Here is a 14,399-nt window from a genome sequence, read left to right as displayed (position 1 = left end):
ATACATGAGTAAAGAAGAATTAATTAAATAGGGAAAATCTTAACAAAGGTTACATTTACGAAATGTGTCCATGGGTGTTCATGATATTAGTATTTCTCTCCTTTTTTCTATGTGTATGAAAACACTTCTAAGTAAAAATTAAAGGGACTTCCCTAGCAGTCAAGTAGTTAAGACTGCACTTCCACTGCAGGGGGCATAGGTTCAACCCCCGGTTGGGAAACTAAGATCCCATATGCCCCATGTCACAGCCAGAAAAAAAAAAAATTAAAGAAAAAATTTACCTGAGGAAAAAGCAGTTAATAAGCCTGCTCCTTAAGGACTGGGAACCAACTTTTTTCACAAGCAATACAATGGTGAGTGTTGTGATGCCGTGTATGTCATGACGGTAGTGAGTTCCATGACAGCAGGGACCACGTGGGGTGTCACTCATCATGTGATGTGGCCCCACACACCTGGCTCCCAAATCTGTACACTACAGCGCTGATAAGAGACTGTGAAACGGATAAATCAATGAAGGAAGGGAAGAAATCAGTGTCCAAGGTGGCACAGTACAAAGACCATGGAACTAGGAATGGTAAGATCTGAGTTCAGGTCCACCTCAGCACCAGCTGAATGCATTTTGACAAAGTATGTGACAAGCTGCAGAGGTCAGTTTTTATAGTATGGGGCTGGTCCTATCACCTGCCCGAATGACCTCACAAGGCAGCTGCATGTCTCAGATGTGATAACACGCGAGCAAGCCTCCTTACACACACAACCCCTGTCCAGACACCGTCACACCCTCCCCTGGACGCTGGCAACAGGTGTGGACTTTACTCTTCCTCCGCCACACTTCCCCCAAAAGCCCTCTATCCAGAGGCAGCATAATTTTTTAAAAGCTTCTTATGATAAGATAACTAAGGGAAAAATTTCACACACACAGGGAAGAACCACCAAGAGCACCCACACGCTCCAGTTCTCATTTATCTATTCTCCCCACACATATGCATTATTTGGTTTTCTCTTCTGAAGTATTTTAAATGAAATCCAAGGCACCCCATTATTTCACCCATCAGTAACTCCGTATGTAGCTCTTCTAGAAAAGCAGTTTGTCTCAAAAATGTTTTTTCTGAACACTTTGTCTCCATCAGGATCCAACAAAGTCCTCACTTTGCATTTGACTGTTTCTAAAACCCTTTTAATCTAGGCAGTTCTCCTTCCTTTTTCTCTAACACAATTTTTTTGTTGAGGAGATGGAAATCTTTTAAAAATAAATCATGTCAGGAGGGGATGGGGATAAATTAGGATCATGGGATTGACATTACACACCGCTATATTTAAAACAGATAACCAACAAGGATATTGTTGTTGATAACCAACAAGGATACCGTGTAACACAGGGAAGTCTATTCAATATTCTGTAATAACCTAAATGGGAAAGTAAATCTGAAAAGTAAATACATGCAGTAATATATGTATAACTGAATCACTTTGCTGTACATCTGAAACTAATGCAACACCGTCAATCAACTATACTCCAATGTTGGGGAAGGAAACGGCAGCCCACCCCAGCATTCCTGCCTGGAGAAGTCCATGGACAGAGGAGCCTGGCAGGCTACAGTCCACGGGGTCGCCAAGAAATGACACAACTGAGCAATTAGCGCACACACACACTCCAATATAAAATAAAAATCTTTACAAATCAAGTCACTCATCGACTCAGAATCTCTAATGGCATCCCACTGCTTTATAGAATAAAGAAATACCTAGGAGTCATTCCTTCCTTCATTCATTCAACAAACCATAACGAAGCACCCACTTTGTCCCCCAGACACTACTCCCGGTACCAGGCAGAGAGCAGTGAATAAGGCAGGTCAGACTACCCCACCCTCAAAGGGCTCAGAGTCTAATGAAAAAGACAAGTAACCAACAAGTGAACAAATAAGCAAGCTAGTTTTAGGTGACTATACATGCTGGGATGAAATTAAGACAAGGCAACAAAACATCACACACGGGGGTCTGTGTCTAAGCGGAGACCTGCGTGACGGGAAGGTGCAGACACATGGAGATCAGAGAGAAGAGCCTACACCAGGGTGGGACAAGCTGGCTGTACTCAAGGAAGAAGAGGTGGCTGGTGAGGCAGCAGCCTGGCGTGAGAGAAGAGCAGGGTAATAGGACGGGGGCGGATAGCCAGCGCGGCCGCACCGTGTAAGTTGCAGACACGTGGTGAGAAGCTGGATGTCAAGCGCAAAGGGCTTTGAGCCGGCGTGTCCAGTCTGACTCAGCTCCTCCAGTTCTTGCCCCAGCAGTCTCACTCACATTGGCTCTCATCCCATCCCAAAGACACGCCAGGCTCTTCCTCTCTACATGCTCCTGGTCTTAGAGGATGAGCCACCATCCTGACCTTCCCTTTTTTCACATGGCTAACCCCCTTTTTCCAGGCTTCAGTTTCCGGTTGAGAAGGTCCTCCTGACCTTCCACCTACCTCAGTTTCACCACAACACTTCTTCTACATAGCACTTATCAGAGCGGCAATTGGTCAGTGATCTGTATCATTACTGATTTAACGTCTGTCTTCCTCACTAGACTATGAAGAGCAAAAACAACACTGGTCTCGGTTCAATCTCTAGCTCCAAAGCTTGGCACTGGTCCTGGCATGTTAGGCAACAAATTAAATATTTGTTGAATGACTAGACAATGTATTTCAACACTGCACTGCATTTTATAAGAAATAGCCAGTGTCTTGAAATAGGGCTTCCCAGGTGGTAGAGTGGTAAAGAACCCGCCTGCCAGTGCAGGAGACTCAAGAGACACGGGTTTGATCCTTGGGTCAAGAAGATGCCCTGGAGTAGGAAACAGTAACCCACTCCAGTATTCTTGCCTGGAAAATTTCATGGACAGAGGAGCCTGGCGGGCTACAGTCCATGGGGTCTCAAAGAGGCAGATGCGACTGAGCAAGTGAAGGTATCTATTCAACATCTGGTCACTTGATCAGAGAACATCAAAGATCCACGATAAAATGAACCTTAGAGATAATCTTGTAAAACCTCTTCATTTAATAATAAAAAGAGGTCTGGAATAGTAAAAGGGTGATATATGAAGTGACTGGACCTCAATTATAAATCAGTTAATCAACATGATTCATCAATTTCCTTTTCACTTCTGATGGAAATTAATACTCTATTAAGTATTCTGTGACTCAGCCAGGGCCACTGTTAGACCATAGGAGGCCTTTAGGCAAAATAGAAGCAGGTACTCTTTTCTCTGAATGGAAAGGCCCATGCTGAGGTTCAGGGCTTGGTGAGTGGCCTGTGGGCTGGACTTTAGCCAGTCTGTCCTCTCAGTCAGAGCCCTGTGCTGCAAACCACTTGCATAACCACGGGTGGTGATCTTGGAATTAACCATAAACTTCCTTTGTGCCAGTTAAGTGCGTCAGGTCCATGAGTGATGACAAGAGGCATACGACAATCTCAGGGAGCCAGGCTGGCCCACAAGCCACTCAAAACTAGGATGGAGCTGCATGCAACCTCCCAACAAGCCCAGACTCTAGCCTCCCCAAAAAAGTCATGGGAACATGTTGAATATGGAGAAACATCTATTCAGCTTGTAGTCTGCTATAAAAGAATTTAATTGGAATGCCAAGACATATGAGAAATTATAAAAGGTTGGAAAGGCCAAGGTTAAAGAGCCAATTCAGAAGCGCAATCCAGACACTACAAGAACACATGTTGAAAATGCAATCCACCAGAAGAGCCAAACAATTAATTTCTTTTTTGTTGTTTTTAATTTATTTATTTTTAATTGAAGGATAATTGCTTTACAGTACTATGTTGGTTTCTGCCATACATCAACATGAATCAGCCATAGGTACACAAGCAAGCAATTAATTTCTTGAGCATGAACGCTGGGCTTCCTGCTGTGGCAGCGGGAAGTTCAAACTACCAGCAAAGTGACAAAGTTCACAGCTGCTGGTTGGGTCTGCAGATGCTACACTAAGGAATATGAACCTTGAAAAGATTTTGCCCTGATGGGTACATGAGAACACCAACTGGAAGTGCAGAAGGTTCAAACAGAACAAAAGGAAGACGCAAGGAGCAGTCCCACACCCTAACAACACCACAAAACCAAGTGGGTGTGTTGCTGCAGGAAACGGCAGATGACACTATTGATACTATGTATGAAACAGGTAACTAATGAGAACCTACTGTATGGCATAGGGAACGCTACTCAATGTTCTGTGGTGACCTAAATGCGAGGGAATCCAAAAAAGAGGGGATATATGTACATTTACAGCTAATTCACTTTGCTGTATAGTAGAAATGAAAACCACATTGTAAAAGAACTAGACCCGAATAAAAAAATTTTAAATAAATAATAGAAAAAAATGAAATGGCAGATGAAGCTGGTCTTGATCTCAAATGCAACTGCCAAGGAGTCAGTAGGTTCTGTGGGCACAAGTGTTGCTTAACACCATGAACTATATAAGAGACTTGCTTGCCTGCATGATCAAGAATAATTTACAGAACTGGTGCTTCTGTTTACTTTACTGGCTTCTAAAATATTTTGTATGTATACACAGAAGAGTTTCACTCCAATTACACTAAGAACACTATATATGCCAGAATGTCTAAACACTATTTGTCTGTAATGCTTTTTTTTGCCTTGCTATACTTCCTAGTACATTAAGAAATTGCAGGGAGTTTCCACTTTGACATATTTTATGGTTCTGTATATTACGTGTATGAGGAACATCTTTTTGTTGATGACTTTGAAAGAGTAGCATTAGTTTGTTGTGCATGAAACATGTTTCTCAAAAGTTACATCAAAAAATTGAACATCACAGACTTCCTTGGTGGTCCAGTGGCTAAGACTCCTCACTCCCAATGTAGGGGGGCCCAAGTTTGACCCTTGGTCAGGGAACTAGACCCCACATGCTGCAATTAAGCATTTGCATGCCACAACTAAAGATCCTGCATGCAGAAACTAAGATCTGGCTGAGTCAAATGAAAAAATAAAAATAAATATTAAAAACTCTAATACCAAGAGTGAAGTATAGAAGAAAGGTTTGGATTTTTTTTTTTTTTTAAAGATGTGATCTCTGCTCTCAGTGGAGAAGAAAGCCCAGTTTTAGAGCACATTGCCTCAGGACAGTGTTTAAAGACAACCCAGAGACGCTGCCATGGAGCAGGCAGATGAAGCCACAGAGTTTGGTTACAATCCCCAAAGAAAGAAAAAACTGAACAAAGGAAATGCGCCATACTCTACAACTTCAGGGGCGTTGTCGTGTCTTTGTGGACAGACAGAATAGGGGATGAGAGCAGCAATGATCACAGTACAATGTGCTCAAAGACTTAGCTCAAACCTACTGGGCTCAGGGACTGAACCCGGTTGAGTGGAGCTCGTCTGGAGACTCTGAGCTCCTCAAGGGTTGGGTGTTGTTCCTCCATCACGATTCACAGTGCAGGGCACTTGGACCACTTGCTCCTCTGTGGCTCCCTCCTGACACTGGGACTTCCTTGAGGGCACGGACCTGGTCATATTCAGAAGCTGCATTTCACATGGTTTAGAGCCCCAGTGCCCAGCACAGTCCCACGCAACACACAAGAATCCCTTGGTAATCCCTTGGTGGGAATGAAGCAAGTTTTGAAGGAAATGAGCAGAGCCTATATTGGCATAGAAGGTAGGGTAAAAGTTGGAAGAATATTAGAAGATCTTAAAAGGAGAGTTAAATTTACCCTACCTAAGGAAAGATTCCTATGTGTAAGTAGTACAATGAAAATCAATTTGCGGAAGATGTGGTGTGTGTGTGAGAGACACAGACAGACAGTCGTACAGACACAAGGAAGGAAGATGAGGAGATGGGTCCGGAGAGTCAGGATACAATCTTTTTTCTTCCAAGGATATCCTTTTATTCTTTTCCCATCACAGGAAGAATTTTGTTCCCCACACCAAGTGAACGTATTAAATAAACTAATTCATTTCACCATGCGTATGAATCAAGACATAAAGAATATCATATGCAATTGAATCATGTTCTAGAATTTCTTCTATTGGCCTGCAGGCAATTGGAGCTTTCAATCAGCATGAGATAACCAGCCTTAGTTAATCAAGGTAATAAGATTCCAAACAAAAGAAGTAAATTTCTTGATTGTTCTGTACAACTGTATTGTGTTTTTGAAGAACTCTTGCCTGGCGGAGTTCACAGCATTGGCCAAGGCAGGAGAGCTCATGGAAAATGCTCGTTGGCTCAGTGAGCTGGCTAAGCAGATTTATAGACTGGCCCACTCCCCACTCATTATCCAGGATAGGGTCCAAAGAATGACTGGCTTCATCACTGGGACTGCGCCACTTCAAAAATAAGAGGTTATTCCACAAGGGGAAACAGATCATGCAACGGCCCACAAGAGCAAGTTGGGCAACCAAGATGGCCCCTCGCCCCACCTTGGCTCAGTCATGAGACTTGCTTTAGTCCGTGAGATGTTAGGAAACAAGACCCAAAAGAGAAGATGTGAAAAAGCACTATGCATTTCCGCTTACGCTCTTACATTTTTGACAACCCGATGAAAAAAGAACATGCTTCAGCTGGCCCTCTGAAACATCACCATCTAATAGAATTTTTAGTGGTAATGCATACATTCAATAGCAGCATTGTCAGCTATTATGATTCAAAAGTGGAAATTTTAATATTATTTCATTTTAATTAATTTAATTTAAAATAGCTATACGTAGCTAAATGGCTACCATATTAGGTAAAACAGCTATGATACATGATAGACACTTCCCACCTCCCTGCCTAGAGTAGAACCAGATTATCCCAGTTGCTCCTGCTGAAGCCACCCTATATTAACCCACCATCTACTAATTCCAGACACATAAGCAACAAATGCTTATTGTTACATGCCACTGAGGTTTTGTGGTTGTTTGTTACACAGCAAGAGCTAGCTGATACATTTATTTTCTGACTTCCACCTGCCTATCCCAGGAAGAATCCTCCTATTCCAACAAAAACACTCTGCTCCAGTGGGATCATATTCCTCACTTTCCCAGCACCTGCCAAGCTTGTTCCACCATCATGCACTCGCCACAGCAGTTATCTTCTATTTCTGGCCTCTCCATTTCTGCCTCCGTCTACCGAAATTGGACTTGTCTTTCAAATCTTATATGTAATCTTCTCTGTAAAATATTCCCTCACTACTCCAATTCACAGCAATCCCTTTGGTCCATCACATGTTTTAGGGTTGATGTTGAAAGCATCATGAGTCAGACACAGACTTGGGCTGATATCCTAGCTTGGGCATTTTTAATTGATGCTATGGCCTTGAGTAATTACTAATTATTATTCCTTCATCTAAAAAAAGAGGGGCAAGTTGCCGTGAGGATTAAATAATGTAAGACTAGCTAGACCCTGACACATGTAGATATACTCACCCAATAACTGTTTTCCATTTCAATGGATTTCCTTTCTTTTTCCTAATCTAGTGCCCAGAACAGTACAGACCATCTAGTTCATACTCACACTCCCTGTCAATTCACTTTTTCATTCAGAGCCCTGTAAGGGTTTCTACCAGCTAAAAGAGCATCTATACAACAGACAGTGGTGGACGCTGTGGCATGGCCCCAGATCCCTCTTCAGCTCCTGGGAATGCAGCCCTCAGCCCTCCTCTTTGATAACTGCCTCACCCAAGGGTCATACCTCCTTCCAGGGCAGCCCTAATCTAATCACTGATCACCTTCTCAGGAGACTTGAGAGAGCTCTGAAAGGCTTATCCCACCTCCAGAGCTCCCAGAAGGGTAGCAGGCATCTTGCTGACTTGCATTGAAGCTCAGCTACTCCCTCCACTCAATCCTTCTTCACTGCCCTCCCTTCCACAGGGGTGGATCTGAGGCGCTCCCCCTAGTGAAATATCCTGCCTGCTAATCTCTATCTCAGGGCTTCCACGGTGGCTCAGACAGTAAAGAATCTGTGTGCAATTTGGGAGACCTGGGTTTGATCCCGGGGTTGGGAAGATCCCCTGGAGAAGGGAGTGGCAACCCACTCTAATATTCTTCCTGGAGAGTCCCATGGACAGAGGAGCCTGGCCAGATACAGTCCATGGGAATGCAAAGAGTGCAACATGACTAAGTGACTAACACTTTCACTTACAATCTCTATCTTGGAGTCCTTCCTGGGAACTGATCCTGTAGCACAGAAGTTAAAATGTGAAGAGGGCTCTGGGAGTCTTTCTCCTTGATTTGCAGATTAAAACCCCAAATAGGCTCAGGGGACTTCCCTTGTGGTCCAGGGGCTAATACTCCACCCTCCCAAGGCAGAGGGCTAGGGTTCCACCCCTGGTCAGAGAACTATATCCCATATGCCACAACTAAGGGTTCCAAAGTCGCAACTTAAAAAAAAAAAAAAGATAATTCAGGCTGCAACTAAAGACTCTGCATGCCACAATCAAGGCCTGGTGCAGCCAAATATATAAACATTTTTATAAACAAATAGGCTCAGAAGGTGTGGATTGACAGGAATCATTTTCCAACAATAGATTCTCTAAGTCTGTAGAATGTAATGTGTTTAGTCTGATGTCACAAGTAAAGGAGAGGAGGAGAGCCCTAATTTAACACAGAGGTTCTGAGCTTAGAATCCAATGATCCCCCCCCTCCCCCAATAGAATTCATGGGTCTGTTAACTTAGAAAAATAAACTTAATCTTAATTTTCAGTAGCCCATAACCCAAATTTAGCATTTCCTTCCATTGTAAGTGTAGGCAGCAATTGTATTAGCGCTTAATGACTTTGCCACTAACAGAAGTCACAGATATGCTCCTATCACATTATAGTCACTATATAGTCATTATAATAGGTGTCTCTGAATACTGTTTACAGTCCCATGACCTTGAAAGTTGAGTCATTAGCTGACCATACACTGGAGCCACTACTTCACCTTGTTATTTGATATGCTTTTTTTTTTTAATGACATGTATGACTTCAAACAACTTTTTAAAAATACTTTAACTCGTATTTCAACAGAATTGATTTCCTTGGCAATCCTATGGATTTTATCTTGCACATTTAAAAACCTAAGAGGGAGTTTTCTAGGCTACAGCAGACTGCCCAAGGAAGTCAGGGCGGTGTGGATAGCAAGGGGACACCCTCTGTGGGTGAAGACTTCAAGGGCTCATTCTTTTTCTGCAAAGCCGACAAGCTCCACGTGGGTGTTGTCCCGGGCGCAGTCTGCCAGGATCAGACCAGCAGAGCCATTTCAGGGGCAGGACAGGCTCCAGCCGCTGTTGGCGCTGTTCCCCCGCCCCTCTTCTGGAATGCACACAGCTTTATATGAAATCCACATGGTGCGCGGCAGCGACAGGAGGCGGCACGAAAGGGCTTAACCAAGTTGACAGCGTCCCCGCGCCCAGCCAGTCCGGAGAAGCTCCAGAGAGCGAAAGGTCCCTCCCTGTCCCTCTCCCCATCTGGCCCCCCACCCCCCATGGTGACAATGGTCAGCTACAGGAAATTGGATCACCGGGGCGCCCTGCTTTCCCAGCCCTGAACTCTGGACACAGAGCAGAATCGTTGCCAAGACATATCCGGAGTCCACACACACAAATGCAGGGGCTGTCGACTGCATTCCCGGGGAGGAGAGCTGGGCTTGGCGGTTTTTTCCTAACCGCGGCACCTACGGGAGTCCCGGGGCCCGCGCGCCGGCTGCGACCCAGCTCTGGCCTTCGTCCGGCGCCTGGTCCCAAGCGGACCGGGTCCTGTCCCCCAAAAGCAGGGGACAATGGCGAGACGCGCACAGACTTCCCGGCCCACTGCCGCGGGAGAGGAAACTCCGCCCGGGTCCCGGGGTCCGGGGTCACAGAGTCCTGGACTCTGGCAGTGCGCGCGCGGGGCGGCGCAGACGGGGCGAGCTCCCCAGAACCCACTGCCCCTCCTCGAACGACCGTGACCAGGCGGCGGGCAGGCGTCGGCTGGCCGGGCAGAGGCGGGAGCCCCCTTGGGCTTGGAGACGGAGCGCCGCAGCCCGCGCCCCGGCGGCCACCGGGTGCGGGTGCCCGCCCACGACGCTCAGGTCCGTCCGGCTCCGCGGGCGCCCCCGGCCCGCCCGGGCCTTCCTTCAGACGCCGCCTCAGCCCCTCGCGGCCTCCCGCCCAAGTGCCCCCACCTCCCGCCCCGGGTCGCACTCACGTAGACCGAGTCGATGTCGGATCTGTCGAAGAAGTGGAGCGCGGTGCTCAGCTCCAGGGCTGGAGAGACGAGGTCGTCTCCGGCCTCCAGCTCCAGGTCCCCATGTTCGGGGCCGAAAGGAAAGAGCTCCTGGCGGCTCAGGCAGCCCCCAGGCCCCGCTAACAGCAGCTGCAGCAGCAGCGCCCGCGTCCACGCAGCTCCGCTCCGGCGGACCGTGGCCAACATGTTCCCGGAGCGCCGTCCCGCAAACCGAGGAGCTCTGCGGCCGGAGGCTGAGGAAGGCGGAGATGTAACCGGACGCCCCTCGGCAGCCCCTCGCGCCTCCCTCCTCGCGAGGTTCCCACACCGGGAAACAGGGGAGGGGAGCCGAGGGGAGATGGGGAGGGCCCCGCCCCGTCCGCGGAGGCTGCCCAATGGCCGCGAGGGGGAGGGCGAGGGGCGACACCGAATCCCCCAGCCGTCCGGGTCCGGTCGCCCTCGTTCCCCGCCGGGTAATGGGCGCTAGAGGCCGCGATTCCCAAAACCAACCCAGTTCCTCCCGAACGGCCCCTGCGGGAGGTAAGAATAGAGTGCCGGGCTCTGCACCATTGTCCTTGGCCCAGGGCTAAGTCGTAGAGATCCGGCGACGTGGAAATGCCCCGCATGCGGGCACAGCCCACCCCAAAGCTGTTTGGTGGCGTCCGGAGGTCGGACTCACATGGTCAGACTGGTAGGAAGAGGGGGTAGGTGCTGAGGATTAACAAGAAGGGATCCGGCCAGGACCCTATTTACTCAAACATCCATTCTTTCAACTTAACATTAATGTTGAGTGCGGGATCCTGTGCTTCGTAATGGGAAGTTGGGCCAAAAATCGGGTCCAACCTCCACAGTCAAAGTCATGAGTGTAGAACACCATTCAGGGTTAGGCAGGGTAAGGCCCCCCAAGTGATAAAGGACATCGGGACTGGAATAACTGGCCAAGGATGGCGTCTCTGGGGATTTGGAAATCAGTTCTTCCGGAAAGGATAGAATTTCATTCAGGGGGCTGGAGAAGGAACTTTCTAGAAGCTGGAGTGGATGCCGTTCCCCCAGGAAAGGAATCCTATTCCTAGTAAAACCTTTAATACCAACGCTAGGAATTTGAACTCTCTCTAACATCCACAGAAGAATTATTTAGAGTTTTTGACAAAGGGAGATAAACGGTGTAAATTGTATCCTAAATAATCCCTTGATCATTAATTTGGCCCTGGGTTGAAAGAAGAGACGCAGGGGTCATCCAAGGATCATTGAAAGGAAAAATTTAAAAAGGATGAGGAAAAAAAGGTGGAAGTTGAGGAAAAAAAATCTAAAAGGCATTATAATAAATAAGGAATAAAACCTGATTATAAACTTGATATGGGAAGGGAGAGGGGAGAAACTTTTACATTGAGTGAAAGGTTTTGAGCCTAGAGCATTGCAAACCCTCTGCTGCATTGTAAAGTCAGGGAATGGGAGTTGGGACTTTGGGAGTTGATTTGTTTGATGTCAGACTTGTTAACCTGGAAAGGTCAACAGGGTATCAATCCTTCCCTCCCCGCCCCCCAACCCCCAGCCCTGTTGCCAGCTAAAATTAAAGACCTGGGACCCAGTCTGGGAGAATTCTCCCAATAAACAGTGAATTCTGTATCATATTTAGATATTTAGGAAACATGAGTCCTGAACCAGTAGAAACTACAAGGAAAGTCAATGAAATACACCCATGTTTTGCGATCACAATAACCCAGTGAGACAGAAACCACCCCCACATACAGAAGATGGACAGAGAGAGCCAGAGAGGTTTAAATCACTTTGCCAAAGTTACACATCTGGAAGCCTCTATGGGGACCCAGGGTGGTCCGACTCCAGGGACCCCTTAACCACAACATTAGGTGGAGCCATTATTGCTACAGTTGTTTCCCTTGATGCTAAAGAGTGATTAACACAGCCTGCAATCTGTTGCCAAATTCAGTGGCTTTTCTTTCAATTCCCTCCCAGAGATGCAGTGCCCTGGAGCCTCTGTCCTGCCCAGGAAGACCTCTGACTCTATCCCATGCTATCCATAGTAGCCTCAGCTGCTGCATCACCCACTTCTGTCTTCTGGTCTCCAGGAGACTCTTCCTCCTCTGTGCTCACCTGAACGGCCTCAGATTTCCCAGTGTGTACCCCGCCAGTCTTATCCCGCCTGCCCTTCAGATTTTCCCCTTCCAAACCTCCTCCCCACACCTTTTATCTCACATCACTGCCGGCTCTGAAGCCGCAGTCTGCCCCTGGAATGATCTCACCCCTTCTCCTGAATTCTCTGCCTTTTTAGTACGCAGACCGCTTCTGAAACTCCCATTGGTCCATGGAAATCTCCTTCGCTAATACAGAAGCAAGAGCCTTTCTCCACTCTGCCGGTTCAGGGAAGCTTGGAGTCCAGTCTGTCTGAGGCCTGGGCTCTGCCATTTACTACCCCTGTTCACTTGGGCAGGTTTCTGTATCCTTCTCGTTTGCATGGAATGTTCGTACCTACAATCAAAGAATTGTTATGGGAATTACCCAAGATGATCCACAAAATGCTCCTAGCACCAAACTGGAGCATAAAGGAAGTACTCAGTTAATACTAAGCCATCATCATCTAAATGTATGTTTTTCATGATTCTTATTATTTCCGCAATTACTAAGAATCCACTTGGAGTCAGACACTGTACTAGGAATTCTAAATACAAAGACCCTTAACTCATAATCCCTTTTGCAAGCAGCTCATAGTCTACTGGGAAAGGCAGACACACCTGTAACACCGTGGGATATTTAACAGATAGAAAGCAACAACAGATGCCCCTTGTTGAATGCCTGCTTCTGCTAGATGCTTTATGGAACATCAGATTTAATACTAAAAACAACTGCACAAGCTAGTAGTTTTATAGTAGATGTAGGGGAAATGAGAGCTGCAAAAGTTAATGTGCCCAGTTTCACACAGTCAGTGGAAGAGCCAGGGTTTGAATCCCAGCGTATCTGAAACCGATACATGTATATGTAACCCTATGGCCTGTAGCCTGCCAGGTTCCTTTGTCCATGGGATTCTCTAGGCAAGAATTCTGGAGTGGGTTGCCATGTCCTCCTCCAGAGGATCTTCCTGACCCAGGGACTGAACCCTCTTAAGCCTTACATCTTCTGCATTGGCAGGCGGGTTCTTTACCAGTAGCACCACCTGGGAAGCCTATTTGCGTATATGTCTGTTCCCTAATGTCATTAGTATCATCTTGCTTAATAAGTCTGGGGTATACTGTAAACTATCTGTCATTTCCTATTTATAGCCCTATACTCACTGCACTTTTCGTGGGCTGGGGGAATGTGACATCTATGCTGTGCCTCCCATTAGAACAACGTGGGCTGAGTGCCAGCCACTTTAGAATTTATAGTTTCAAATACATGTAGGATGTAATCACAATCTACATCATAGAATGTTTAATTTCATACTTTGCTCTGGTCATTATCTAAGTGTATTTAACACCTAGATGTTTCTTTCTAGTTGTTTTTTGTGTTTTTTTCTTTCCAGATATAAGCTTCTTGGAGTGAGGATCACGTGTTCTGTTTCTTTTCCAGAGTTCACAGAGCCTAACCCAACGCTGTATGCAACCTTTAATAAAAGTCAAGAGTTTCAGAATTCCCTAGTACTTTTAAGAATCATTTGATATCTGCAGTAACATTCAGTTCAGTTCAGTTGCTCAGTTGTGTCTGACCCCGTGTTCTGCAGCATGCCAGGCTTCCCTGTCCATGACCAACTCCTGGAGCTTGCCCAAACTCATGTCCATCAAGTCGGTGATGCCATCCAACCATCTCATATACGCATTCAGAGTTACATGATCACACCAGTTTTTTTCTATGGCTGGAAATGTAAACCCTTGCATATATTATATTCTTTTAAAAGGGCAGCAGAGGATGAGATAGTTAGATAGCATCACCAACTCAATGGACATGAGTTTGAGTAAATTCCAGGAGACAATGAAAGACAGGGAAGCCTGGCGTGCTGCAGTCCATGGGGCAGCGAAAAGTTGGGCACGACTTAGCAGCTGAACAACAACAAAAATTGACTTCTGGGCTGTGCTGTGTCTTTGTTGCCATGTGAACTTTTCTCTAGTTGCAGTGAGTGGGGACTACTCTCTAGTTGCGGTGTGTGGGCTTCTCATTGCAGTGGCCTTTCTTGTTGGGGAGCATGGGCTCTAGAGCATGCGGGCTTCAGTAGCTGTGGCTCACGGGCTCTGTAATTGCGGC

At 46.5% G+C, this 14,399-nt stretch overlaps 1 protein-coding gene and 1 long non-coding RNA gene across 3 annotated transcripts in view; one reads left to right on the top strand and one right to left on the bottom strand.

Moving 5' to 3' along the window:
• The window catches only part of NID1 (nidogen 1), a 92,429-nt gene extending 81,808 nt beyond the window's left edge, over positions 1–10,621 (bottom strand). Inside the window, exon 1 of one of the 2 annotated variants that reach the window (XM_043925086.1) lies at positions 10,149–10,621. In XM_043925086.1, the coding sequence (XP_043781021.1) occupies positions 10,149–10,373 (225 nt within the window). In that variant the 5' untranslated portion in view covers positions 10,374–10,621. The remainder of the gene's footprint in view (positions 1–10,148) is intronic. The other variant, XM_043925085.1, reaches the window with a different exon arrangement.
• On the top strand, positions 10,594–13,781 carry LOC122708702. The gene is made up of 3 exons (XR_006345273.1): positions 10,594–10,706; positions 12,616–12,768; positions 13,684–13,781. It is a non-coding gene; the product is annotated as an uncharacterized LOC122708702 (long non-coding RNA).
• The last annotated feature ends 618 nt before the right edge of the window (positions 13,782–14,399 follow it).

This window comes from Cervus elaphus, chromosome 15, assembly GCF_910594005.1.
Source record: "Cervus elaphus chromosome 15, mCerEla1.1, whole genome shotgun sequence".
Taxonomy (NCBI): Eukaryota; Metazoa; Chordata; class Mammalia; order Artiodactyla; family Cervidae; genus Cervus; species Cervus elaphus.
Note: the sequence above shows the minus strand (reverse complement) of the source record. Positions and strands in the feature narration are given on the sequence as shown.